The 25,165-nt window shown below is 37.4% G+C and overlaps 2 protein-coding genes and 1 non-coding gene across 4 annotated transcripts; 2 read left to right on the top strand and 1 right to left on the bottom strand.

The window, feature by feature from the left end:
* Positions 1 to 1,713: 1,713 nt before the first annotated feature.
* On the bottom strand, positions 1,714 to 7,054 carry TMEM52B (transmembrane protein 52B). Its single transcript, XM_054590942.1, has 5 exons — positions 7,001 to 7,054; positions 5,324 to 5,367; positions 3,599 to 3,637; positions 2,885 to 3,051; positions 1,714 to 1,958 (listed from the first exon to the last, which is right to left on the bottom strand). Exons 1-5 carry the CDS (start codon positions 7,052 to 7,054, stop codon positions 1,714 to 1,716), a joined length of 549 nt encoding a protein of 182 aa, XP_054446917.1.
* Positions 7,055 to 15,010: 7,956 nt separating this feature from the next.
* Positions 15,011 to 24,692, top strand: OLR1 (oxidized low density lipoprotein receptor 1). 2 transcript variants are annotated; one of them, XM_054590944.1, is made up of 6 exons: positions 15,011 to 15,161; positions 17,722 to 17,823; positions 19,296 to 19,541; positions 23,604 to 23,743; positions 24,046 to 24,161; positions 24,416 to 24,692. In XM_054590944.1, the coding sequence occupies exons 1-6, from the start codon at positions 15,074 to 15,076 to the stop codon at positions 24,558 to 24,560; spliced, it is 837 nt and encodes a 278-aa protein (XP_054446919.1). In that variant the 5' UTR covers positions 15,011 to 15,073; the 3' UTR covers positions 24,561 to 24,692. The 2 variants fall into 2 exon arrangements, with proteins under 2 accessions (XP_054446919.1, XP_054446920.1); XM_054590945.1 differs by lacking the exons at positions 23,604 to 23,743; positions 24,416 to 24,692 and having other exon boundaries at positions 24,046 to 24,065.
* LOC129085181 (small nucleolar RNA SNORA61) lies at positions 23,380 to 23,499 on the top strand. The gene has a single exon (XR_008530680.1). It is a non-coding gene; the product is annotated as a small nucleolar RNA SNORA61 (small nucleolar RNA).
* Positions 24,693 to 25,165: the final 473 nt, after the last annotated feature.

Consider the following 25,165-nt stretch of genomic DNA (forward strand, 5'->3'; position numbering starts at 1 on the left):
TGAAGATCTTTTTATACCTGACATTTTAACTTCTTTATGACTATGGCATCTTGAGGGATGGATAAGCCAAGAATATTTTATGGAATGTGTGATGATGAAGTGATTCATGGGGTAGTGGCAAAACAAGGCCACCTCAGGTGCTATTAACAATTCATGCATCTCAACAATTTCTGGAGGCAATTTGACAAGTGACTCAGGATAAATGCAGATCACCCGCAAGTTATACTTAGAATATTTTCCCTCTGGCTGGGATGAGTGAGCATTCCTCCAAAAATGTATTTAATGAGGCACTGCACTAATCAGCCATTCCCAGGCCCTGTAATGTCTCCCTGAGTATTGAAGTTAATTCCCTAATAAATGAGTTTTCTAATAAATCTGTCCCTTACCTCTACACAGAGCATATTAAGAAGAATCACATACATTTAGTTGTTTACCTCAATTAACAAATATTATTGATGACACAAAGCTACTTCTGGTATGACTTAGCAATAACATAGCAAAAGGACAAATCAGAACATAATTTTCAGTAAAATCATAGCAGGCACTGTAAAAATTAGACATCTGTATCAAGAATAACAAAAATACATGTGCATAATACTTTACAAATCTTGTCATATATACTTAGCTTATGTGATCTTTTCAACAAACTCGTGAGGTGTTATTATCGCCTACCTATCTTACAGATGAGATAACTGTTCTTTAAAGATTTCATTGAGTTATCTAAGGTCACTGGTGAGCAGTTTTCCACCAAATATAGTAGTACAGTTTGGAGGTAGTATGTTAGGTGGACAGGTTAACATTACACAACAGGATGGTGCCTTGGGAAGGATCTCATCCAGTCTTAGTTCAGTCAGAACAGGAGCGTGCAGGTTGACTGCAATAGGAGAATGCATTTCTCTTATGGATCCGCTAGGTGGCAGTAAATGCCACCACTATAGACTAGTGTTTCTCACTACAGACACTTGGGTTTAAGTGGTTAAAGCAAGAAGGAGGGAAGCTAAGCGATGACATTCTCACACAGTTAGAAAAGGGTGCGTATGTGTGCACGTGCACACGCACGTGCGTGCATGCGTGTGTTCACGTCAGAGGAACTGAGAAAAGAATACAACTGTTACCGCACTCGCGCTGTGTCCAAGACCACCAGTAGGTAGGACCAGTGTGAAAGAAAGACCTCCATACTTGGCACTTCTGTATATACTGTGTTCTCCAAGCCCATACCTGCAATTCAGTTACGTATTATATGATGTCCAAGACTATCATTGTCATTGAATATAAAAGTGGGTGCTCTTTCAAGAGAAAGCTTGAATTTGGTGCATTCATGCTTATGGCTGTCTTTCTCCTCAAATATATCGTATCTATGAACTGGCAGAGAAGAGCAATTTGCAGTGTCATGTAGGTAAAGGAACTCAATAGTTGAAGGAATTCAAGAAACTTTTATGCTTTTCTGGTTTGGTAGTAATCAACATTGCTAGAGGTTAGCTGCAAACTTTGGTATTGGATAAAGAATGAAAGTTCTTTATTAGAACATTCCATATCAGAAAATACATGTGGCTGGAAATGAAGAGTTGGAATCCAACTTTCCCACCAAATGGTGCTTAGATGTCACCCTAAATCTTCTGAAAGTTAGCAAAAAAAAAAAAAAAAAAATTCCATTTGTCCATCTTTACCTACTCTAGGGATACCCTCACCCTATTTATAAAACTGACGTTCCCGTCAATCTGAAGAGTGTTCTGCTTGAGAAGAGTTCTTCTCTGCTGGAGGCAGCTGCTTTTCTTCTGGCACTGGGGGTAAGTCAGGTGTTTTCTGCCCACACCTGGCGACGGTGAAGCGACTCATGTGAAGAGCTTCCTCATACCCAGGGAGGGTGTCCCCGGAGGAGGGCAGCTGGCCCAGGGAGCTGTGGGAGTGGGCCACTGCCAGGACCCTGCGGGACGCAGGACCGAACACTGACTGCAGGGCTGGTGAGGGAAGAAGGAATAGAGCTGCAGTACACGTGGCATCCTCAGAAATTAGACTTACAACACACTTAATTTCCCTTTATTTTTAACAAGTGTCTAAACTCACTGTCAGCTCTTTGCCACAAATGTTATGAAAAATCCTGTGAGGCTTGCTTAGAAACCAACTTCGGTTTCTACGGGAAGATTTTGTCTGCTCTAGTATCCTTAAATAATCTAAATTGTATTCCCATCTCTCACCCTTGTTAGATTTAGATCCTTTTAAGCCAGTCTACTAATACTGCACACTCCTTAGAAATATTTGTTTCTTCCTTATCTTTTCTCAAAATGATTGTGAGAGCTGGGAGGCATGAAAAGTTGTTCTCTTTGCAAAATAAATATCACAGTATTTTGCCACTTGCTGTTCTTCCTGGTATTTATTCTTCAATTTTTGTAAAAGATATAATATAAAGAAGAGACTAGGAGAAAAATAAAATGTCTTACAATCATCAAAAAGATGTTGGGGCTCAGACTTAGTATATCAAGACTTGGAGAATAAACAAGTGAAAGTACACATGACAACTTTCTCTAGATATATAAAAATTATAGATAGAAAATGTAGGACTTTACAAAATCCAAGATATTTTTAAAAAAGGGATATGCTCAGAGCTTCAAATAAGTATGGGCTGGGTAATTCTTCTTACAAAACATTTTCGATGTTGTCTCCAGCATTTCGCCTCTCCCTCCCCTCTATCATCAGTCAAGACCGGTATTTGTGCACACAGTAGGCATGAGGGCTCAGGTCACTGCATCACCAGGTTGCTGGTGATTAAGTCCACTCTGAGTTCCTCAGTCTTTAATATCCGGTTAGTGTTTTTATAACACTGTGCCATCCTAATTGGCTGTTTAAACCTGGGTTCTCTTCCCACGTATAATGTCAATGTACTCACAAGTGATCGTGCTCTGGAGAGTGCTATCATGATCAAAAGCGATGACCGTCACTTCGTAGGGTGGCCGGTCCTCATGCTCCCCATTTTGCTGGCGACTCAGGCAGCAGCGGAAGCACACAGAAGTCAGGCCGCACAGGAGAAGCAGCGCCCCGATGACCACCAGCAACCTGCAGGGAGCCCACGGGGTGGTGAGGGCTCTGGGACCTGCTTTGTTTCCCAGCTTTGGCACAATCAGCCTCTGTGTCTGCATTTGGATTCTTGTGTGAATAGTTTACAGAGGAATTATAAGGTTTTTCATTCCAAGGTTTTCACTTCACATATAAACGTCCTTATTTCGTCAGCAAAACTAAGTCAATTCTTTGAACAATTAGCAAGAGATTAGATATGGTTTGGGGGGCTGCTTTCTACTTTACTGAAGTCATCACTATAGGATACTACTAGAACCGATTGGAGAATGTACACAATAAGCCGTTGATGTTGGTCGAGGAGACGACATTGAAATAGGAAGTCCTGGCGTATTGTCACATAGGGTGGGGATGAGGAAAAGAAACTTTACTCCATATGATGCCACTAAGTAGGCTGGCTGTCTCACACAAATTTTTTTTTCCTGCTGTCAAATATTTTTTTAAAAAACCAAAACTAAAAACAAATATACCTCTGAGAAAAGTAAAGTCCCTTTTAAATGTCTTTGTGGGATTTATAGCTAAAACTTACCATATATACCAGAGATGTACCCAGTCTGTGGTCAGGCAACTATGAAGAAAGAACAAAGTTTTTTGCAATAAAAATATAGTCATTGCCTGTTATGATACCTTGTTGTAACAAAAGCATCACAGGTTATATTAACTTCAATGTAACTTGCTGAATCTATTGTGTAATGGGATGCTTTAAATAGTTTTACACTATAGATGGCATTGTGTAAATCGTTGTGTAAATTATTTTAAGACAGACTAAAATAGCGATCATGAAATAGTATTAACAGAAAATGTAACCATGACCACTGTAAACAGTTATGATGACAGTTAACAAGAAAGAACTTCTAATGCAAGTTTACAAAGAGTGAGTTTGAAGGTGGATATGAAAGTTAATGTTTGTGTATGTTTGAGGTCAGGAAATTGAAACTTAAGAGTAATTTCAGTTATAAGCATGAAGGCAATACAATGACTTTTGTAATCTATGTTTTGCAAGTTGTTGAAAAAAGGGCCACCAAAAACCACACAAACTCCCACCATAAAAAAGGGTCTTAAATTTTCACATTAATAATCAAAACTGATTTACATAATGGCTGAGGCAAAATAAAACAGGCAGAAAATGTAGAAACCAACTGCACCATGACAAAAGCTAATTAAATATTCTGAATTAACTAGCACAATTATAAATTTTCTCTATACAGATAAAAAATATGGATTACATGAGAGAAGGAGTATAGGATAAACTCAGGAGTGGGGAGGAGAGGGGAGAAAAATATTTCTTTTTAAAGATAAGTAAATTTAATAATATTTTCTGATATAGTGATCTATTGAAATCTATTGAAATGCACTCTATAGCTTCTCTTTGGTCACACAGGTGTGGAGCATACAGTTGGGTTTTTCATTGAATTATGTCTCCTCTGGATTTTCTCACATTCCCCATTTGTTGAAAGCCCCCTTTAGTTCTACAACATTACAATTCTGATTCTATTAAAAATGACTTCCTATGGTGATGTCTAAAATCTCAAAGATGATATGAAAGAAAGCACAGCCATCACTACTTCCCTTGGATGTAACATAGTTGGCTGGTGGGAAACCCTTCCCACGGCTAAATACGCATTTTCCTTCAGCCTGAGTAAGTCTTCTATCTAAACTGTCTCTGATTTTTTTTTTTTTTTTTTTTTTTTTTTACTGGTTTACCTCCAAGTGAATGAATCTTTTCCCTTTTTTATCTTTATGTCTCCATAAATCTTAACTGTGACAGGCTTACATTAAGGACTATTTTAAAGTAATAGCTAAGTAAATTCTGCAATAAATATTAACATGCCCTAAAAAATAAAAGAAAGTTCTTTAGATTTGAAGCTGTGATGTACCTTTGGAAATCACCCAAATGTATCTGCCTGTGACTAAGATACTGAATCCAATTTGTCTTGATGAGTCACTGAAAAACAAGGGTAAGAAAGTCTACTGCAAATCTCTATGACTGCATAAATTGAGATTAAGTCTTCTGCTTTGATAGGAAGATTGGCTTTGAAAAAATTGCTATCAGCAGTGTTATTCTGAGTATTTAGGATGACTCAAATGCATGCTTTTATTTCGGGATAACCAGTCTGTGAGATAAGTGGATTGATGCCCATTTAAGTAGACAAAAGGGAAGTTGCAGATATCTGATGGCATCTTGACCTTGTTTCGTATATTGATGTTTATGTCTGTCTCTCCTTCCTCCCAGTTTGGACTCTCTGATACTTACTGTTCAGGACTGACACAGCTCTCTTCACATCTTGCCCAAGGAAGCTGTAGGAAGGGAAATCATCTCAGACAAGGAAATGGTCTCAGACAGGGAAATGGTCTGGTCTTCCCCACCCAGCAGCCTGTCAGTTCCTCATGCCTATGCTATGTTAGATCAATTGGTGAGGGCAGTGTTAATACAAGGACAAGGTCATAAGGTCAGACACAGTTAGGACTATTTGTTTTCATCTCCCTCCATGCCTATGCATTATTACATTTGAGGAGGGAGAGCCTGGAAGAGCATTTCTAATCTGTTTCTTCTCTCTCTCTCTCTCTCTTTGATGGTGCTGATGGTTGAGCATCACTGCCTTTGTGAATGAGAGGCAGCATTTACTATCAATTTGTTTGTCCCAGAAATTTCCTGATCTGTCCATTCATCTTAGGGTGTTGTTATTGTCTTCCTAATTCTTTCCCAGTGCAAACTGAATTCTAACCCACTGCTCCTTTTCATTTCCTCAGTACATCAATCACTATATAAGAGAAGACGGAAGGGGGAAAACTTATTTATTGGATAGCTACTCTCTTCCAATAACTTGAAAGACTTGATATTTCAGGAAATCAACAACAAAGACCACGAAGGTCCTCTAAGAGAGAGAGATTTATTCTTATTGGATTTTATGGGTGGTTGGATACACTCATACTCTTGACAATCAGAAAAGGACTTTGCAAAAAGACCAAGGGCTGTCCTCTGCTGATAACATTTGAGAAATTGTGGTTTTGTTTAAATTTAAAATAGTTAGCCACTAGGATGAAAAAGTGTATGTTTCTTCAACCCAGCCTTGGTACTTTGTTTCATTTTCTTGACTAAAGGCTAGAAACTGCTAAATTACTTAGAAGATAAAATACTTATTTCAGATCTGTAAAGAGAAAAGAAGGGAAGGGAAGGTCAAGGGAGAGAAAAGGGAGCAACAAGAGAATACAAGGGAAAAAAAAGAAATGGATTTTCAGAAATTTGTTTAACTGGTATACAGGAAGTGAAACAGACAGCCCCCTCCTTCCTAGGAACTTGTTCAGGAACCTGATAGTAGGCAGTTTCTTTATTTGCTGTCCTTAATAGATTTCATATCTCTGTAAACTTTCCCTTAATAATTGTCCAGAGTCCCTCAGGCCAGTAGCCCCTCTCCCAGCTAATGAATTAGTTACTCAGGGGCTTCCAAATTTTAGTGGGGAGAAATAAAAGATCTCAATTATTTTAACAGACTTTTCCCGCTCAACTTATTTCTGACCTGGAGGCCCCGATACATTTCAAGAATAATGTTAGGGCTGATATGGGAAACTCTGTTTAGGAGAATTACTTAGCTAGTTGTGATAATTTACTTGGAAATTAAGCGATGGGTGACGTGATGCTAAAAGAGAGAAATATGCACAATTCAGTGGCACTTCCGAATTGCCGAAGCTATCTTACTTGTACCTACAGTTGCCCTAATTTCTGTCTCCTGTTTCATTATGTTGTCATTCATCACACCAGCCCTATATCACCCTATAACACTAAGGAAACATTCTAGTTATTTGTTTCCCACTACCCCCTTTGTTTTATGTATGTCTTTTCCCTTTATTCCTTTTCCTTCAGATTCTTCTGAGAGTTGGTTTATCTGAGAAACAAAAACAAAAGCTTTATTCCTGTGTTTTCACAACATACCTGGATGAAATACACCAGGGTGGAACCCGAGACAGCGTGGACTTTCACTCCCATTGGGCTGAGCTCCTGCTTCTTCAGGATCGTGCACCGGCGTCTGTTACCTCCTCTCCATGCCCTGTGCCTTGTCTGACTTCTGGATCTAGAGAACTTAGGAGAGGAACTTTTCTTAGCAATAAATCATTCTTTCCTTCTCTCCCCCCCTGCCCCCCGCCCACTCTCTCTCCTTATTCCCCTAGGCTTTTATTTTTCTGTGGTCCTTCCCTTCCCTTTCATCCTGGCTCCTTTTTCTGTTTCTATTTCTGATTTCAGGGTCTCCGCATTTGTTTCCCTTTGTCTTTTCTTTCTTTTTACTATTAATCCTTTCTACATGTCTTTCACTTTCCCCCACTGCCCCCAAAAGGAAGACACATCAGTCTTCTGAATTAAGTATTTTTCTAGGCAGTGATGAAAAACTTGACTTAGAGGAGGATCCAAAGCAGACTGCTCTTCTCCATCACAAAAGGGGAGACACTCTCGGTTCTTCACCACAGAACAGCAGGGTGACTGTTGAAGGTTGAAACTCACCCTGCCAAACTCCATTTGCTGGTCCCCCATGTGATTAGCCCTCCTCTCTTACTCTGAAATCCTCCCCTTCACTGTGTTGATAATCAGCTCTCCTGGTTCTGGGTCATTTATTTCTAATCATTGGAGTAGGACCGAAGAGTTTGCCACATGAACTGGAAATCCATCCCATCTTTGGAGAAAGCAGATTTAGAGATTAGAATTTCTGGGTCCTGTCCACGAAATCCCCCTCCACTGTGACTCAGATTCCCATCAAAGCAAATAAGTCAGACGGACACATTAAACAAAACAAAACAAAGCAAAAAACTGGGTTCAAAAACACACCTCTCTCTCAAATAAAATCTAAGTTAAGAGTAAAATTAAACACATATGGAAAAGGCATAGAATCATAGAATGTTTCTGAAGAAAAATATCAACAGGGACAAATGAATGCTGTTTAAATTATTTATACATAAATTGGTAATCTTTTACCTCATGAAAAGTATTGAAAATTTTTAATACAAAGTACTTCAGAAGATACTTAGACATTAGTTTACACAGATATATTTATCTCTTAAGAACTGAATAAAACAACCGCTTTTCAGATCCTTTTGTTAAAGGAAACTGGGACTGATTCTAACTAAGCGCCCTCGCACAGCATGACAATGTGTGAAGATGGAGAATATAAACTTAGTGTTATTCTTAGCTAAGGAAATCAACCAGAAAATCCCACTATGACATTGATGATTAGAAACCAGTCAGTTCCAAAACTAATGAGCAGCACCGTTTTTTTTATTAAAGAAAAAAAAAGGTAAGGAAGTTGTTAGGGGAACAGAATTTTCCAAATTTAAGCAGAAAGCTTAGCAAGATAGGAGGTATTTCATAGGAAAAGGAGAACATAAATCTAATCCAGGCCCTCCACCCTCGAGTTATTATGTTGTTTCTCCAGTCCTTAATATTCTCATTCATAAAACAAGAGTAGAATGTACACTTGACCTGCCCTAGGTCTTATTTTATGGAGAAAATACAATCAGAGACATGAAGGTATTTTGATAATATTTCTTGCCATGTATACATGGGTGGCATCATTCACCCTTCCTTCCTCTTTCTCTTGTCAGAATGATAGTATCGTGTCACGGCTAAGAATCCAGCTTGGTTTTCTAGGGTTAAATACTTGCTGTGTCACTTACTAGCTGCATTATATTGAGCAAGTTATTACATCTCTCTGTTGGTTAAGTTTCATTATATATAAAATGGGGTGATAATAATAATGATGATGTTTCTTCATAGATTGATAGAGATTAAATAAGTTAATGTGTGTAAAGTGCATATAATTGTCCTGATAAGCATTTTATAAATGTTAACTATGATGATCTTGATTGCCAATCAGTTTTACCAATGACCCTCACCTTCATGGATAACTGATATTCCCTATGCTTCTTATGGTTTCCATGACCATGTTTTACCTTTACTGACATTTCAGTTCATTGGGTAGTTTCCCTTGCTATCCTGGCCATCTATGCTCATAATCATGCCTGCCTTCCCCTGCACAAACAGGTTTGCCAATTAACATGACCGTTTCCCCCTCCCAGAGCACTTTCCTGCCATGTGATTACCATCTACTTTTTGCCCTACAGCATCTTTACAGGTTTGAACAAAATCAGATTCTGTTGATGACCTGGTAGCTACTTTTCTTAGAATTACTAGTGCCACTTTTTTTTTCCTCCCCTTCACTGGATTACTTCCTGGAAAAATAAGCTCTTTGATTCTCCTAATGGAAGTGACAATTTTAGCTCTGAGTTCAGCTCCATGCAAGAAGGAAGACTGAAGAAGGTACACAATGGAAGGGCAAGTAGCTGAGGGAAAGGGAACTGATTTCATTACAATCCAACACAATCTTGTAGTCCCATTAAGCTTGTGAATCATTAGCTTATACACAGGTCGTTAAGGACTTGGAGTGGAACCAATGGAGGGCACATGTACCCCTGCCTTTTCATCTATGCCTCAGGGAATTGTTATACAATAGCTGTAACAAGCGAGGCTAAAGAATTACTTAGTTCTGGTTCCTTTGAATATTCTCCTTTTGACCTTGCCAAAGTCAAATGACCAGATTCCCTTCCTCTCTGCGCCTCGGTGAAATAGAGGCCAGGACTGATACTACTCTGAAGCATCAAGCATGAGTGATAAAGAGCTGAGCAGTGAGCAACAACCAGGATTTCAAAAATGAATAGGACAGCCGAAGAGCCCACTTCCATTCGGCAACCCCTCCACTAAGAAGTGTCTTTATCAGATAAACCAGTTCTTCAGCCTGAATATTGAGTAGCAACTTCAGAGGCCTTGAAAGTCAATGACAAGATTAAATTTAAGGACTTTTAACAAAATAGGAGGATGAAGTTTGTGACAGGATTATTAGTTTTATGTGCCTTGTAATATGAATAGCAATTACAAAACAGCATGTATTATCTCACATTGTCTGTGAGTGAGAAGTAGGGGCGCAGCTTAGATGGGTTCTCTGCTTAAGGTCTCACATGGCTGCCGTCAAGGTATTTGTTGGACTGTGTTCTCATATGAAGGCACAACTGAAGAGGAATATGCTTCCAAGCTTTCCCTAGCAAATTCATTTCTTTGTGGTAGTGGTATCATGTAAGTTTGCTTCTTTAAATCCAGGCAGAGAAAGAGAAGAGGGAGAGAAACTCTACCTTATATAATCACATATACATGATCCCATACATTCCATCACCTTCGTTACACTCCCAGGCACAAATTCCACCCATATTCCAAGTGAGGAGATTAACAAGGGCATGACCACGAGGAGGCAGGGATAATGAGGACCGCTTAAAGTCTGCCAAGTCTGCCCAGCTATCTGCCACACGAGGGTTATGGAATTATACCCCTGGATCTTTAAAAACAGGTGCAATCCAGTATGCCCATCAATGAATGAATGGATAAACAAAGCGTGGTCTATATATATAATGGAATATTATTTAGTCTTCAAAAAGAAGAAAATTTTGACATATGCTACAATGTGAATGAAACCTGAAGACACTATGCTGAGTGAAATAAGTTATATGCAACAGGATAAATGTCATATGCTTTCACTTATGTAACGTACCTACGATAGCAAAGTCATGGAGAAAGAAAAGAGAATGGTACTTTCCAGGAGCTGGGAGGAAGAAGGAGAGGGGAGTTTTGTTAGTCAAGGTTCTCCAGAGAAACAGAACCAATAGGATGTGTATGCAAAGAAAGAGATAGATTATAAGGACTTGATTCATGCAACTATAGAAACTCGCAAATATGAGACCCAGGATATAGTTCCAATCCAAAGGCCGTCTGCTGGAGAAATTTACTTATTTGGAGAAGAGTTAGCTTTTTGTTCTGTTTAGAGTTTCAACTGATTGGATGAGGCCTAGTCACATTACAGAGGGAGATACACTTTACCCTCATCACTAAAATATTAATCTCACCCCAAAATATACCCGAAGAAACACTCAGAATAATGTTTGACCAAATATCTGGGCACCCTGGGGCCCAGACAAGTGCACACACAAAAATAACCATCGTAGGAGTTATTGTTTAATGAGTACAGAGTGTCAGTTAGAGAAGATGAAAACATTCTGGGGAGGAAGCGTGGTGATGGTTGCCCAATCATATGGATGAACTTAATGTCACTGGACTGCATACTTAAAAACAGCTCAAACGGTAAACGTCTTGTCAAGTAAGTTTTACCACAAACAAAGAGAGGAACCACTTGTTTCTATCAGGCTTGAGTAAGGAAAGGCATAAAAGGCTGTTCTGAGGAGCTGGATCACCCAGAAGATGGTGACTGTCAAACTCTCCATGTTGTGGTTCCTCAATATGCGCTTCTAGTTTGACGGAAGTCAGAAGAAAATTGAGAGTGACGCTGGCTGGGTGTTCTCTACTTCACAGTGCACTTTTACAGCCGGCCAGGCAGTGCATCGTCTCTGCTTGTGGGGTCTGAAAAGTCTCTTTCTGAGTTATTTCAAGAGGTGTTTATACTGGACTTATATTATCTCAGCCGTCACGTATGGGTTTTTTGTTTGTTTGTTTGTTTGTTTGTTTCTTTTTTTTTTAATTAACTGGCATAATAGAAAAAACTGCGAGCCGAGTTCTTGTCTGGCATTGAACAGAAAAGAGATATTGAACAAACCACCTAAACATTCTAAGCTTTTGTTTCACTTCCTCAAAATAAAAGAACTAAAATGTATTTCTGTTAAATTTCTTTGTATTTTAAAAAATCCAGTTTATGCTATCTATGTGTTTATAGTTAAGAAGCTAACATATTAACTCTCTACTCTTTGCAGAATATTACACAATTTTTATGGTGTGCCAGAGTGGTAAGGAAGAATGAATTTTCTTAATATAAAGGGGTTTATCTTTACTTTTAAAGGACTTGTAATTTAGCTGGTGAGGTGAAATGACATTAATGGAATTGCAAATCAATACATGCACAGCTAGATATATAAAAAGAGAGGAGAAAAGAAATTGGTGATGGTAATTCTATGTGTAGAAGTTAAGTAGAGAGGGATTTTTAAAACTAAGAATAGAACTGCCTTCTGACCCAGCAATTCCACTGCTGGGATTATACCCTAGGAATCATGAAACACCAATTCAAAAGAACCTATGCACCCCAATGTTCATAGCAGCACAATTTACAGTAGTCAAGTGTTGGAAGCAACCTAAGTGCCCACCAATAAATGAGTGGATTGAAAAACTGTGGTATATTTACACAATGGAATACTATGCAGCAGAAGTAAAGAAGGAGCTCCTACCCTTTGTGAGAGCATGGATGGATCTAGAGAGCATTATGCTACGTGACATAAGCCAACTAGTAAAAGACAAATAACATATGATCTCACCTATGAGTGGAACCTAATAACAAAATAAACAAGTAAGCAAAATATAACCAGAGACATTGAAATAAAGAACAAACTGACAGTAATCACAGGAGAGGGGGGAGATGGATAATGGGGGAAAGAATGGGAAGGGTCATCAAGGAACATGTAAAAGAACCCATGGACAAAGCCAAAAGGGGGGTAGGATGGAGGGTGGGAAGTTGGCATGGGTGGGGCAAGGGGGGAGTGGTGGCGGGAAAATGGAGAAATTTTAGAGAGAGGGGAAAAATTAAATAGTCCACTTACAAAAACAGAAAAATTAAGAAACAAATTGTATTTGAAGGGAGTATAGGATTTATAAAACTCATCCTCAGGTCCTGTCCTTCCCACGAATGTTGACCCATCCAGAAGTGGATGCTTATGCTCTTTTGGATCTTGCTGTTGAAGTGTGGAAGTGAATATCAGAAGTCAGAGAGATCTCCTCACTTATATGTGGAATCTGATGAGCACAATAAACAAAGAAATAAGAAAGTAATAGAAGCTTAGATACATAGAACAGACTGACAGCTGCCAGAAAGGAGAGGGTGGGAAGAAGGGATGAAAAATGGTAAAGGGACTAACCAAAGAACATTTATGCATAACCCATGGACATGGACAACAGTGTGGGGTTTGGCTGGGGGTGGGGAGAAGGTGAGGCTGGGTCAGTCTGGGTAAGGGAGGGTAAGGTGAGCAAAGTGGGAACAACAGCTTAACAATATACAAAAAGACATGAACACCATTAGAAAAACATACTAAGGACATAACCACACGATCACAAAAGAAAAAATACAAATGGTTAACAGACAATAAATATTCTGTCTCTCTAGTAGAAAAATACATAGAAATTTTGTCAAATATTAAAAGTACTAACACTCAGTGTTTAAAATAAACATTTCATATGTATTTCTAAAAAAAATTAAAAATTAAAAAAATGATATTTACTTTCAACCTAAAAAAGAAAGTGAGAGATCTAGCTCAAGCTTAGGTCTCCTTTCAAGAATACAATCCTTTCTGGTGCTATGTATATCTGGGTGCTTTAAATATAGTTACATGTATCCTTTCAAGACACTTCTTAACAGGAAAATCCATAAAGTGTACTAGTGAGACAGGGTACCAAGCCAGGGCAAGTGAGGTAGGGAAATTGAGACAGTTATGTGGCCAGCAGTTTACAGCCATCTAGTAAACCACAAGATCCTATCTTCCCTAACCAAGGACACTTAGGAGTAAATGGTTTACACCTCTCCCCAACCAGAGGATAAATAGCTTAAACCACCCTACTCAGAAAGATAGATAACAGAAATCCAATTAATGCAATTTGTGCCAACCATACCCAAGGACAGATGAAGCCTGGGAATAAATCTGTCTTTGGCACATCAGCATAAAGCTGACAAATATTCTATAGAGATCCTCCCCGAGAATTCCTGCCTTTGGCCTTTGGAAAACAGATAAAAACCTTAAGACAAATGACCCAGCAGGAGCTCCCCTCCCCCACTCTGGAGCACACCACACTTTTCCCTTCTCCTTTTCCTTCCCCCAGGCACAGTACCTTTACCTTTCTCTCTCCTAAGGGCCCTCTTACCTCTGTAATTTGTTTCTTGAGCTGACGCAGCCCAGCTGGCTCACTTCTACTACCTCTGTAATTTTCTAAATAAACTTTCACTTATAATTTGAGTCCCTTAGCTCTGATTCTTTCTTTGTCAAACTCAGGAACTGAGGTCCCATCGCTGGTAACATCTGGTGCCGTTTTGCCACTAGAGCTAGGATGCGATGTGCTCACCAGAAATACGTGTCATGTCCATTTTATCAACAGGTGTGTTTGTATGTCTCACTTTAATCCATTAGAATATTGATGGAGTATGAAATAACTGAGTCACTGTGGGGAATGATAAGCTGTGCTCATCATTGTGGTACCATTTCAGTATTTATTAATTCCTTATAGAAAACAGTCTCCTGAGATTCTATTTATGTGAAAATCACCACGGTGAATGCAGAGATGGATCCAACACTGCTTCCTGGCTCTCCTAGTCAAGGGGAGTGTGCTAGGGCTTGCGTGACAAAGGTAAATAACACTGGTATGTTACAAGCTAATTTGACTGAAATATATTTACTTCATTCTGAGCGTGTGTGTGTGTGTGTAGAACTGCATCCTAGAGTAGAACTTTAAATGGCAGACACGCTGTTCCTAATTTGGTCTCACATACTCTACACAAAAAAAGAGAATACAATAGAGAGATTGTCTGCTACAGTGAAAAACAAGCAAATACGGATATTGGAATCAAACTGGTATAAATGCACACTTTATTACAAATTTAGTGTATCTTACCCACTTGAATTTCAGCTTCCTTATCTGAAGAGTGGGTACAGATTCTTCTTCTCTAATGCTCAAGGAAAGTACAGTTTTTCCTTTCATAAATCACTTAGTGAAACATCCTGAAATACTCTCAGAATCACCACTTTCCCTGCCTGCAATAGAAATAACCCAAGAATTTGCGTCAGCAAACATGAAGCAAAGCCTCTCCTTCCTCCTAGCAATGATTGAGTCACTCTATTAGATAGCAGTAACTATTTAAACACCACAGCAAGAGCTCACACATTTTTACTGCGTAGAGATCCTTGACTGCTTCACTTTCTTGTTCTTGGAATGAATTTGGATATGACTTGTGATGACCTCAAGAGCAAGACTATGAAGGATCAACCTGATCAGAAGACAAATGGAGAGAAAGCTAAAGGTACAAGGAGTGGGTGTATGTACATAGGGACAGAACCCCAGGGTTAGCTTAAGCATGTAAATTAACTGAATATATGATTAGAGAACTAAAACACTTGAGAGTAAAGACTTAATAATATTTACTTAAAAAAAAGCAAGTCAAATGCAGGGGAGATGATGATCATAAAGATCATGATGATGAAGAAGAATGAACTAACTTGGTTTGCATGATGATGTAGTAGACAATGATGATAACTTTTATTGAACATTTACTATGTTCTATGCTATTCAGTTTACATGCATTATTTCTCTGAATCTTCACTTTTTGAGATTAAGACTATTATCTTCCTTCTATAGAGGACTAGCTGGGGAGCAGGTTTCACTGAATTACCCATTTTTATGCAGCTAGTAAATGATAGAGCTAGGATTATATCATAATCTCACATTTATCCAGAATCCAATTCATCAGATTGTTCAAAAAATGTTGAATTTACCCAGTGTATACAAGATTATTTTTATAATAATTTTTGAGACATTGCAAAAACTGGGTATATTTTATGAACTATCCAAAGCAGATAAAATAATATTCAGTATAGTTTAACATAATTTTGTTTTATTATATACCATTTTTGAAAAATTATAATTTGATATACACAGTAAGTTAAACTGCTAAAGTAAAAATTAATTTATAATCCCAAATCCACAGACAATCTAGATAGACTGCCTTTTATCTTATATCCATTTTGAAAGGAAGGAATAAAATATAAAAAAGGGAAGTTATACAAATTTGGATAAGACATCCCAGGTTATGTTTCCATCAACAAAATAAAAATTTCTCTCAATAGCAAAATCAAGTGTGAGCATGTAACAATTTAACATTTGAGCTGATTAACTTAATTTGATATGAAAACAGTACTGGCATTTATAGGTAAACCTTTGAGTTAACAATACAGATTTTCTCATTCATTCATTCATTCATTCATTCACTCTTCATGTAGTAAATACTGAGTGGCTGACTGTTAGTACAACTATGAAGTAAATTCTTTTCTTAGAACCTGTTTAGATAGTCACCTACTATACAAAATTTGCTTACTTTCTGATTAGAAAATTGATAGGGTGCTTAGGGGGTTCGATGAATATTCTCTACCTATAAGAGACAGGACAAAGGATGGACTATAGGAAATGGGAACATGTGCCTTCCCTGCACTAGAGTGGATCCTGTGACTTCAAAAACTTCAGGAATTCAAGAATGTTGGATATACTTGATCATCTAGCATGTACCTTTAAGATACTGACCAAAGGCAATGTTGGTTGAAAGACTGACACAGATAGTTGCCCCTGAAGATAGGATTAGGTAATTGCACAAGACAGAGCTATCTTCTACTTCTCCTCTAGTAATTTGCCACAGACACTCTAGGAGCTTAACAATTTTGAATCAGTAAATGAGCCATATTCCTTTCTGTCAAAATTTTTGTTTTGTTCATATGATCTGCAGAGCTTAACAGAAATGCTTTTGACACAGGACAACTATGAATATATTTGGTCATTGATTAATTTAGATCATTACACATTCACACTGGGTATTTTGTGATATAATGTTCCAGGTCATGTAGCTACTGACAATTGAATTAAATACCTATGTCGGGACCTTAATGCCTGTGTGATCTTAGCAAGTCACTAAATCTTTCAGTTTCCTTGTTTACATGTACAAAATAACATTATCAGTGCCTTAGTTGTTTATTTCGCAAGATGAGGAGTCCAAATATATTATGAGATGTTTTCCTGCTGAGCCAAAATATCTGTCCTTTTTTTAAGTGATAGAACACATAATTAGACATATACACATGTGAGTTACATACTTTATTTGCTTCTAAATTAATGGTGAATTTTTTTCTTATAACAATAGGGCTACAACTGTTGTAAGTATAGAACATAATATTAATATGAGTCAAGTGAGTATTAAGGTTTCATTTCTAGTTTTCTTTGCTCAATAATCTCTGTTCAATGTGTAATTTTAATGGAATAAAAGCTGAATAGCACAAAATTATCTTATAATTCTTTGAGATGTAATTCTTTGAGTTAATTAACTGACTAAAGTTTATTTGCTTGACACCACAAATTCATTCGTGGTATGTTATTTATAATACATACTTTGTGTGCTTGTATGTGTGTGTGTGTGTCTACATGCATAGACTTGGTCTATATCAAAAACATCAGGTTTTGTGTCCTGTGGGGAAAGCTGATCCAGTGAAGAGGGACTGAGAGTTTCTGGAAGAGTCATTGTCCTGGGAGTAGACAAAGTATTTGTATAAGTTTTAGAATTTGATACTTAGAGTCAAATATCTGGTAGTGAATTCTGGATCTTTAGTTGTGTCAGTTGTGTGACAATGAGTAAATTACTTAATTTCTTTAATTGTCCAGATTTTTCACATGTAATTATGGATAATGAATTATTTGCAGAGTCCTTGGAAGGACTAGAAGTGAGTAGTGCAAAGTACCAGGTTCAGACAAAATCCAAAGAATCCCTTGATTACTTGCCTTTGTCTTTTTTGTCTTTCTGATTTTATCCTCTATTATTATAGGTCATCATTTTCTTTCTTCCCGGTGGTGGTGCCCTGTGTCTGTGATTCTAGGGATCCTTTGTCTGGGTTTACTGGTGACCATCATTATGCTGATAATGCAGTGTAAGTGCTGACATGGGGAACTGATAGAGGAAAAAATGAGAATTTATAAACATCGTTTGTAAATATGTTTCGGAATACCCACAAACAATCTTGATTTAGATATATGTTAGGCAAACTGTTTTTAGACTGAGTGGGAGGATGAATGGGTATATTGTGCTATTCTCTCATATTGATTGAGGCATGGAATGAAGATTATGAATCATAGGTTTTTATTGCAATTAGTTTTCATAACTTCATTAGACAGAACCTACATAAATCCAAAAATAATGAGGAAGAAACTAATTTGATGTTAATTATCCACAAGATCATCTGGGAGGACCGAAAGTAAAAGGTACCTCATTTAGCTCAGGCTGAGTTTGAATAGAGATGATTAAATACCAATTTAAAGTTAAGAACAAGAAACAAAGGTTTAATAAATAAAACCTTTAAAACAAAACATACTTTAAATTTATGGTATGAGCATACAGAGAAGAGGTTGTTCAGAGGAAAGGAAGTGAAAAAAGGATGAGAGTGGCCAAGAAGGAAAGAAAATGATGCCATTTATCCATCTAATCCACCTGTGTGTTTTTGGTTGTAGATCTAAGTAATTTTGGCTATCTAGACCCAGGTTATCAAGGCCTTTAAAGTGTTATTTGTTTTTCAATTGTTGTTTAAGGTCACAGTCATTTATTTTTTCAATTGATAAACACTAAGTTCTTCCCTAATGATAGGGGGAAGAGCTCTTGACTAGTGATGGTGGTTGAAAGAGTCCTTCTCTGAGGTTCTGATCACTTTACAACAAGGTTAAATCTGGCCTTCCAGGCAAGAATACTGCTTTGTACTGAACTATCAAGCTTCTAAAACTGAGATACCTGACCCTGAATATTTGTCACCTGCTTGATTCTGCAAACTTTATTTAATCTTCATCTCCATCTTTCCTAAGATGGGCTGTAGCGCAAAAAAAAAAAAAAAAAAAAAAAAGTTTGAGACTCTTGTGACATAGCCACTTAAATTCTGTGGGAGGGTGTCTCAAAAATGGGGTATCATAATTCTTAGAATCAGGTAGTCTGAAAGGGTAGAAAGGTCAGAGGAATGAAGACACAAATACAGTAAATCTTTAATGACATTCTTACTAATAGTCACTGAGTCTGGTTGGTGACTGGCTATTCTTAGATTGTCTGTATATATTTTTTTGCCACTGACACTTATCTTGGGTTTTATTTGAACTTGTGTGTAACTCTCAATAACAAATAAAACCTTGGAAGTGATTTCTTTAAATTCCAGTATCTGTGAAAGTTCCTGATCTTAAAAAAAATATTGCAGGGATATCAAATAACTTTCAATCTCTAATTTTTTAGTAAATTTGAGTCATTTTCCAGCAATTGATCTGTTGTCAAAACAGATTATTTGATTCAGTTTTCTGATTTCTTCAATATTCAGTGGATATTTTTATTGGGGATTAGAAATAAAGTTTTAATTCAGCTGTAATTTAGTATCCCAGGTGTCCAATCTTCTAAAGGAACAGCAAGCAAACCTTACTCACCAGGAAAAGAAACTGGAGGGACATTTTTTAGCCCAGAAACAGGAGGAAAAAGCTTGCCATGAATTACAGACGGAACTCAAGGAAATGATTGAAACGCTTGCTCAGGAACTGGAAGAGAAATCCAAAAAACAAATGGAACTTCATCAGCAGAACCTGAATCTCCAAGAAGTTCTGAAGAAAGCAGCAAATTTTTCAGGTATGGGTGAGGGATGCGTAAGGAGGGATATTGGAAGCTAATCTTTTAACTCTTTTTTTGAAAAGCCTCTGGGCACAAAATTGGCATATTGATATATGTATCATTATTTACATAATGTTATAACATCATTTCATAATGTTCTATACCAGAAGTTCTCTATGTCTGTTATCCTCACTCTATCCTACATTGAATTCTTAAAATACCTGATTTAATTAAGCACACTTTTGGTAGATTTAAATTTTCCATCCCCATAAGAGTTTTCTTTCTTTTTAAAATTCTAGTTTTGAGAATTTTCTGGAAGAATGCTTCTACCCTCACTGCTCGCCACTGATTCTCATCTCTTTCCATTCCAATGTATCCTTAATCATTGATTTCTTCTCCTAAAGAGTCTCCTCTGTCACTGGAACTCCTACCTCTATTTTAGCTTTATTCTATGACACTCTCTTAAAGTTTACGACCTCAATTTATTTTTTCTTTTTTTAAAATATTTTATTTATTTATTTTTAGAGACTGAGGAAGGGAGGGAGGGAGAGAGGGAGAGAAACATTGTGTGAGAAGAACATCGATCAGTTGTTTCTTGCACACCCCCAACTGGGGACCTGACCCCAATAAAAGGTCAGGCATGTGCTTTGACCAGGAATCAAACTTCAGGCTTTTCAGTTCACAGGCTGGTGCTCAACCTACTGAGCCATACCAGCCATGGCTGTACTATAGCAATTTAAACTGAGTCAATGAAGATAGGCTGGCTTGGAAGTGGTAGGCAGCTACTTCAAATAAGACAAAAGTATGTGGGACACAGGTAGTCAGTTTTTGTGAGAAGAATTGAATTGATCTCAGCTGTGTAACAGACTCAGACTCTAGGAGGCAGGTAGAAATAGTAACACCTATAAGAAGATGATAATGAAAACTCTGGGATTATTATAGAAATTATCTGATTTATTTAGTCTTTCTGCAAATTGTAATTGTCATGCATATGATTTCAGTCATAAAGAGAGTTAGAGGGTTTCAGATGAAGTATATTGCTTCCTTGAAGGCATATGGAGCGCTATGCTAAGCATTAATAACTAAGTACCACTAATAAACAGGCGTTATCTCCAGTTTCTTGCTTGTACGCTCAGGGAATCTCAATCATGTCATTTCTTTGGATAAATATGGTGTAATAAGAGTTCACAGATAACCATAGCTTTCTTTATTTTATATACAAAAACTGAAACCCAGATAAGTTAAATGATAATAATAATGATCAGTTGTTTTATATAAAGTTTTGCAGTTTATAATCCCTTTAACATTTACAAGGTTAGTTAAACTTCCAAAATAAGCAGAAATTTATAGACAAACTAATCTTTAACTAGTGTCAAACATGTATTTAATCTCATTAAGGAGGAAGCTATTGGGGAAATAAAAGAATACTCCATTTCAAAGAAGGCTTAAAGGAAAAAGTTAGTATGTCAAGGATACAAATGTTTATATAGGCAGATACAGCTACATGCCAACCAAAGGTTTATTTCACAGGTGGAGCTGTAAAAACATTTTTTGTTTATCAGTTGCATGGAATTAAATTTATATCAGGACCATGCAGAACCATCTCCCTAAGATTCCAGGCATGGATAACTAATTAAAAATAACAAGTAATATGTCTTTCACTGGCGGATAAACTAGGTGATGTGCTCCATTCCTTGACAGTGTCAGGTAAAGGCTAGTTGTAATAGCAAATACAGTACTGCCTTTTTATCAAGCAGTTTCTCAAAAAACATTAATAATAAAATTCCATATGGAAATAAGTGTCAGTTTTCTCAAGTTTAAGACAAATTTTGTCTTTCTTACTAAAAAGTCTGTGGTCCTTTGTGTATATATGAAGAGGGAGGAACTCTGAGAAATTACCACATGTGGTTTGCTTGAGGTCATCCAACTAGAAAGATTCAGGGTCTTCACAGTAATAAACTTCACGTTTGGCCCCAGAATTAATGGTGGTTCTCAACCTTTAGTGTACAAAATTATCACCCAAGTAGTTTCTTAAAAATGGGGGGTTTACCCCAAGATTATATATCAATTGCCATGAGGGACACTAAAGAATATTCCCTCAGTTAACTCCAACTCCGAAGTTTGACTAGTGGTGTGATATGGGGATCAAACACAGAGATGCTCAAGTTTAGATTGCCTAGCTTCCCATTCCCATTTTCTCTGTCAAATGAAGAAAATGAATGGTACCTATGCCACAGTGCTGTTATGAGGATTAGATGAGCTAATACACATAAAGTATTGCCAACAATTATTGTGTTTGTTAAATAAAAATCATAATTAAATAATAATTACATACGTAATAATTAAAATAAATACAGATTACTTGAATACCACATTTTGAGACATGTCTTTCTCGCTTTGTCATAGCTTGACAAACCTGCTTAGACTGCCTTTTAGTCCACAAAACCCAAATACATGGGTGGGCTAAAAGAAGGTTAATAATAATAATAATAAATAATACAACAATTAATAAATAATAATACAAGAGTAAACTCTGTGTTTTGTGTACTCAAACTGTAAACTTCTTTTTTCCACCCCTGTATATTCTTTCCTTTTACATGAAATGATGGGACTAGGCAAATTGAAAAATGCAATAAAAACTTGCTTTTGTTGCTTTCATCCTGGCCTTTTTATGCCCTTTTTCATTCACTTTCTTCTTCTATAGTTCAGTGCCCTGCTACTTTCTCCTCTCTGATAAAGTCTACTCTTATAAAATTATCTAATGCTTTTGTGCCACAATGATAATACAAATTAAGAAGTTGCCTTTCTCAAGGATTTTGTTTGGTTTTGTTTTTTACATTTTTGGTCATAGCATAGGCCAAAATGTTTCTTATTCGAGAGATTCCAAGCGCTACTAACACAGAGAAGAGATGATGATGATGAAGAAGATGATGATGATGATCAATAGGGAAGAGGAGGAGGAGAAGGAAGATTTGGCGAGTCCTTTAAAATATCCATAAACACATAGACATTTTTGTTTATTTTTCATATTTTTTTATTGCTTAGGCCTCATTTGGGTTTTTTGGACTCTGTGAGGATTTTGCAACTGAAATCTCCTTATTTTCTGAAATCCTACTGAGATTAAGATGCTCACTTTTATCAATATACTGTTCTCCTTAGAATGTCTCTATTCAAAAGAAATAAAGTGTGTGCCATGTGTGCATCATTAAATATCCTAGTAACCACACTTAAAAATTAGAAAGAGATGAAATTAATTTTAGTAATGTTTTATTTAACCCAATATATTTGAAATACTTTTTCAGCACTAATCAGTATAAAAAGTATTAATGGGATATTTTTTTTTCATATTAAGTTTTCAAAATCATGTATGTGTTTTATACTTACAGCACATCTTAATGCAGACTAGCCACAACTCTAGCACTCAAGAGCCACATATGAGCTACTACACACAGAGCATGTGTCTTAAATTAGAAGGCATGATATTTAAGCCTAAATTCATTTTTCAAGGACATGAAGTTTGACAATACACAAGCACACTTTCTTAAATAGCCAAATGGCTTTTAAGTTCTTATTTTCCCAACTTTCACTGCCATTTTACCAAACATAACTTTTAAAAAAAATAGATCAAATTCTACCATTACATCCCCACCCAAGCCTTGCTTTTAATAGACTTGTTTTCTAGTTTAGGTTAATAAAATTAGAATGCTTTTTCTTTTACTCCCCCCCCAAAAAATGGAGCAACGAAGACTCTGGGGCTATTGAGGTACTTGTAGAATCTAGGTATAAATCTAATGAAGAAGAGGTGGTATGCATGTGAGAACCCTGAGGGGAGACTTGATTTAAGAATTATAGTATAACCCTCCGGTTCCCTTTCCCGTCGGATCTGAACACCAGCCTTGGTGGTCGTAAAAGGAGGAAAAGTAAAACTGAAGCTGGCCTCACAGCTCTGTAGCACGGGGGCTAGTTTCAAACAAAGTTAAAAAATAAATAAATAAATAAATAAATAAATAAAAATAAAAGAATTATAGAAATATTTTTATTCAGGCATAACTCACTGATTAGGTATTTCATACTTCTTAGGTCCTTGTCCCCAAGACTGGCTCTGGCATGAAGAAAACTGTTACCTATTTTCCTCTGCCTCATTTAATTGGGAAAAAAGCCAGGAGAACTGCTTGTCTTTGGATGCCCAGATGCTGATAATTAATAGCACACAAGATCTGGTGAGTTTTTATGGTTGTGCGTTGGGCTGCTGTATTGGCTTAGAGGGAAATAAATCAGGTTTTGGCCCTGAGTGGAAAAATTTTGTTTGAGAGTCAGAATATCTGTTTAATAGCCTAGCCCAGCCACAAATTCCATACATGACCTTTGATGGGCAGGTTATGGAGTATCTCTACGCTTCAGTAGACATTTCTGTGAAGCCAATGAAAGGATGTTGAAGATTTCTTTTGGTTCTTTAGTTTTGTGAACCTGCAACACAACCATACTGACTCCATCATCAACTCAGAAATGTTGTTCCCCACAGGAATTTATCAAGCAAGCTAGTGCCCATTCCAATTTCCCATTCTGGACGGGGTTGTCTCGGAGGAAACCAAGCTACTCATGGCTCTGGGAGGATGGTTCTCCTTTGATGCCTCATGTGTAAGTTTCCTATTCTTTGTTGAACCTACTATTGAAGTTGCTGCAGCATTCCACACAATGTGCTCTTGCCAGAGAGAAGCTTGGGGAATTTCTGAGAGTCTCCTTTCCCAACCCTCTCACACAGGGACCTGGCCTTTTCTGGAGCTTTCCACAGTTACTACCAATTTGAAACTTTGAGACAAGGCTAAATTCCTGACACCAGGTGGCAGTAATGTACTTTTCTTTTCCTTCTTTTTTCTTCCCCTGACCTACAGGCTTAGAATCCAGGGAGCTGTTTCCCAGAAGTTTCCTTCAGACACTTGTGCCTATATACAAAGGGGAACTGTTTTTGCTGACAACTGCATTTTAATTGCATACAATATATGTCAGAAGAAGGCGACTCTGTTGAGAGCACAGTGAATTTGAAGGCTCTGGAAGAAACAGAGGCACAGATCTCTGAACTCTCTGGATTTTAAGCTTTTCTTCCTCACCTAGTGCAAACCATGAGATCCCGGAGAACAGGCGTTAGGTGACTGTAGAGCTCCTTAGGAGAAAGTGGGGCTGCAGCTGCCTGACACCTTTATATCAAAAGTTTTGACTCTCTCTGTGTCTACATTTTTTTTTTTTTTATTTACTTAGGCTGTCTAAAGCCAGCCAGACTTTGGTGTCTCTTCCCTTGTTTATTTTGAAGTTTTGCTCCTCTCCAAGCCTTGGAAACTCTTCCTACCTCAGTGCCATCTTCCCCTCACCCTTCTAAAACTGCATAGAACTGCAGTTTTGCCCAATTGCAACAGAGGGCAAAAAAAAGGAAGCATACTTGGAAAACAGAACATGTGAAGAAGCAGAAAAGAGGAAAGACCATACTGCAATCAAGGAACTCACATTCTTAACATTACAAGCTACCACTTGCTTGGTCTTTGAAATTGTGGTCTCTCACCAGGCTTTACACACACACACACACACACACACACACACACACACACACACACCCCACCCCCTCCCCCAACCCCGCAGATATCCTCACA

The sequence above is a fragment of the Pteronotus mesoamericanus genome, unplaced genomic scaffold (genome assembly GCF_021234165.1).
Source record: "Pteronotus mesoamericanus isolate MK-2021 breed Mesoamerican mustached bat unplaced genomic scaffold, CSHL_Meso_final scaffold_21, whole genome shotgun sequence".
NCBI lineage: Eukaryota > Metazoa > Chordata > Mammalia > Chiroptera > Mormoopidae > Pteronotus > Pteronotus mesoamericanus.

Excerpts from the sequence above, each read along its gene's own strand:
- OLR1 (XM_054590944.1), top strand. The coding sequence starts at position 15,074 with ATGAATTTGGATATGACTTGTGATGACCTCAAGAGCAAGACTATGAAG. Across the intron at positions 17,824-19,295 it reads CATTATGCTGATAATGCAGT|TATCCCAGGTGTCCAATCTT; the intron begins GTAAGTGCTGAC and ends GCTGTAATTTAG. Across the intron at positions 19,542-23,603 it reads GAAAGCAGCAAATTTTTCAG|GTCCTTGTCCCCAAGACTGG; the intron begins GTATGGGTGAGG and ends CATACTTCTTAG.
- TMEM52B (XM_054590942.1), bottom strand. The coding sequence starts at position 7,054 with ATGGGAGTGAAAGTCCACGCTGTCTCGGGTTCCACCCTGGTGTATTTC. Across the intron at positions 3,638-5,323 it reads AGCTGTGTCAGTCCTGAACA|TTGCCTGACCACAGACTGGG; the intron begins GTAAGTATCAGA and ends CTTTCTTCATAG. Across the intron at positions 1,959-2,884 it reads TCTCCAGAGCACGATCACTT|CCCTGCAGTCAGTGTTCGGT; the intron begins GTGAGTACATTG and ends TTCCCTCACCAG.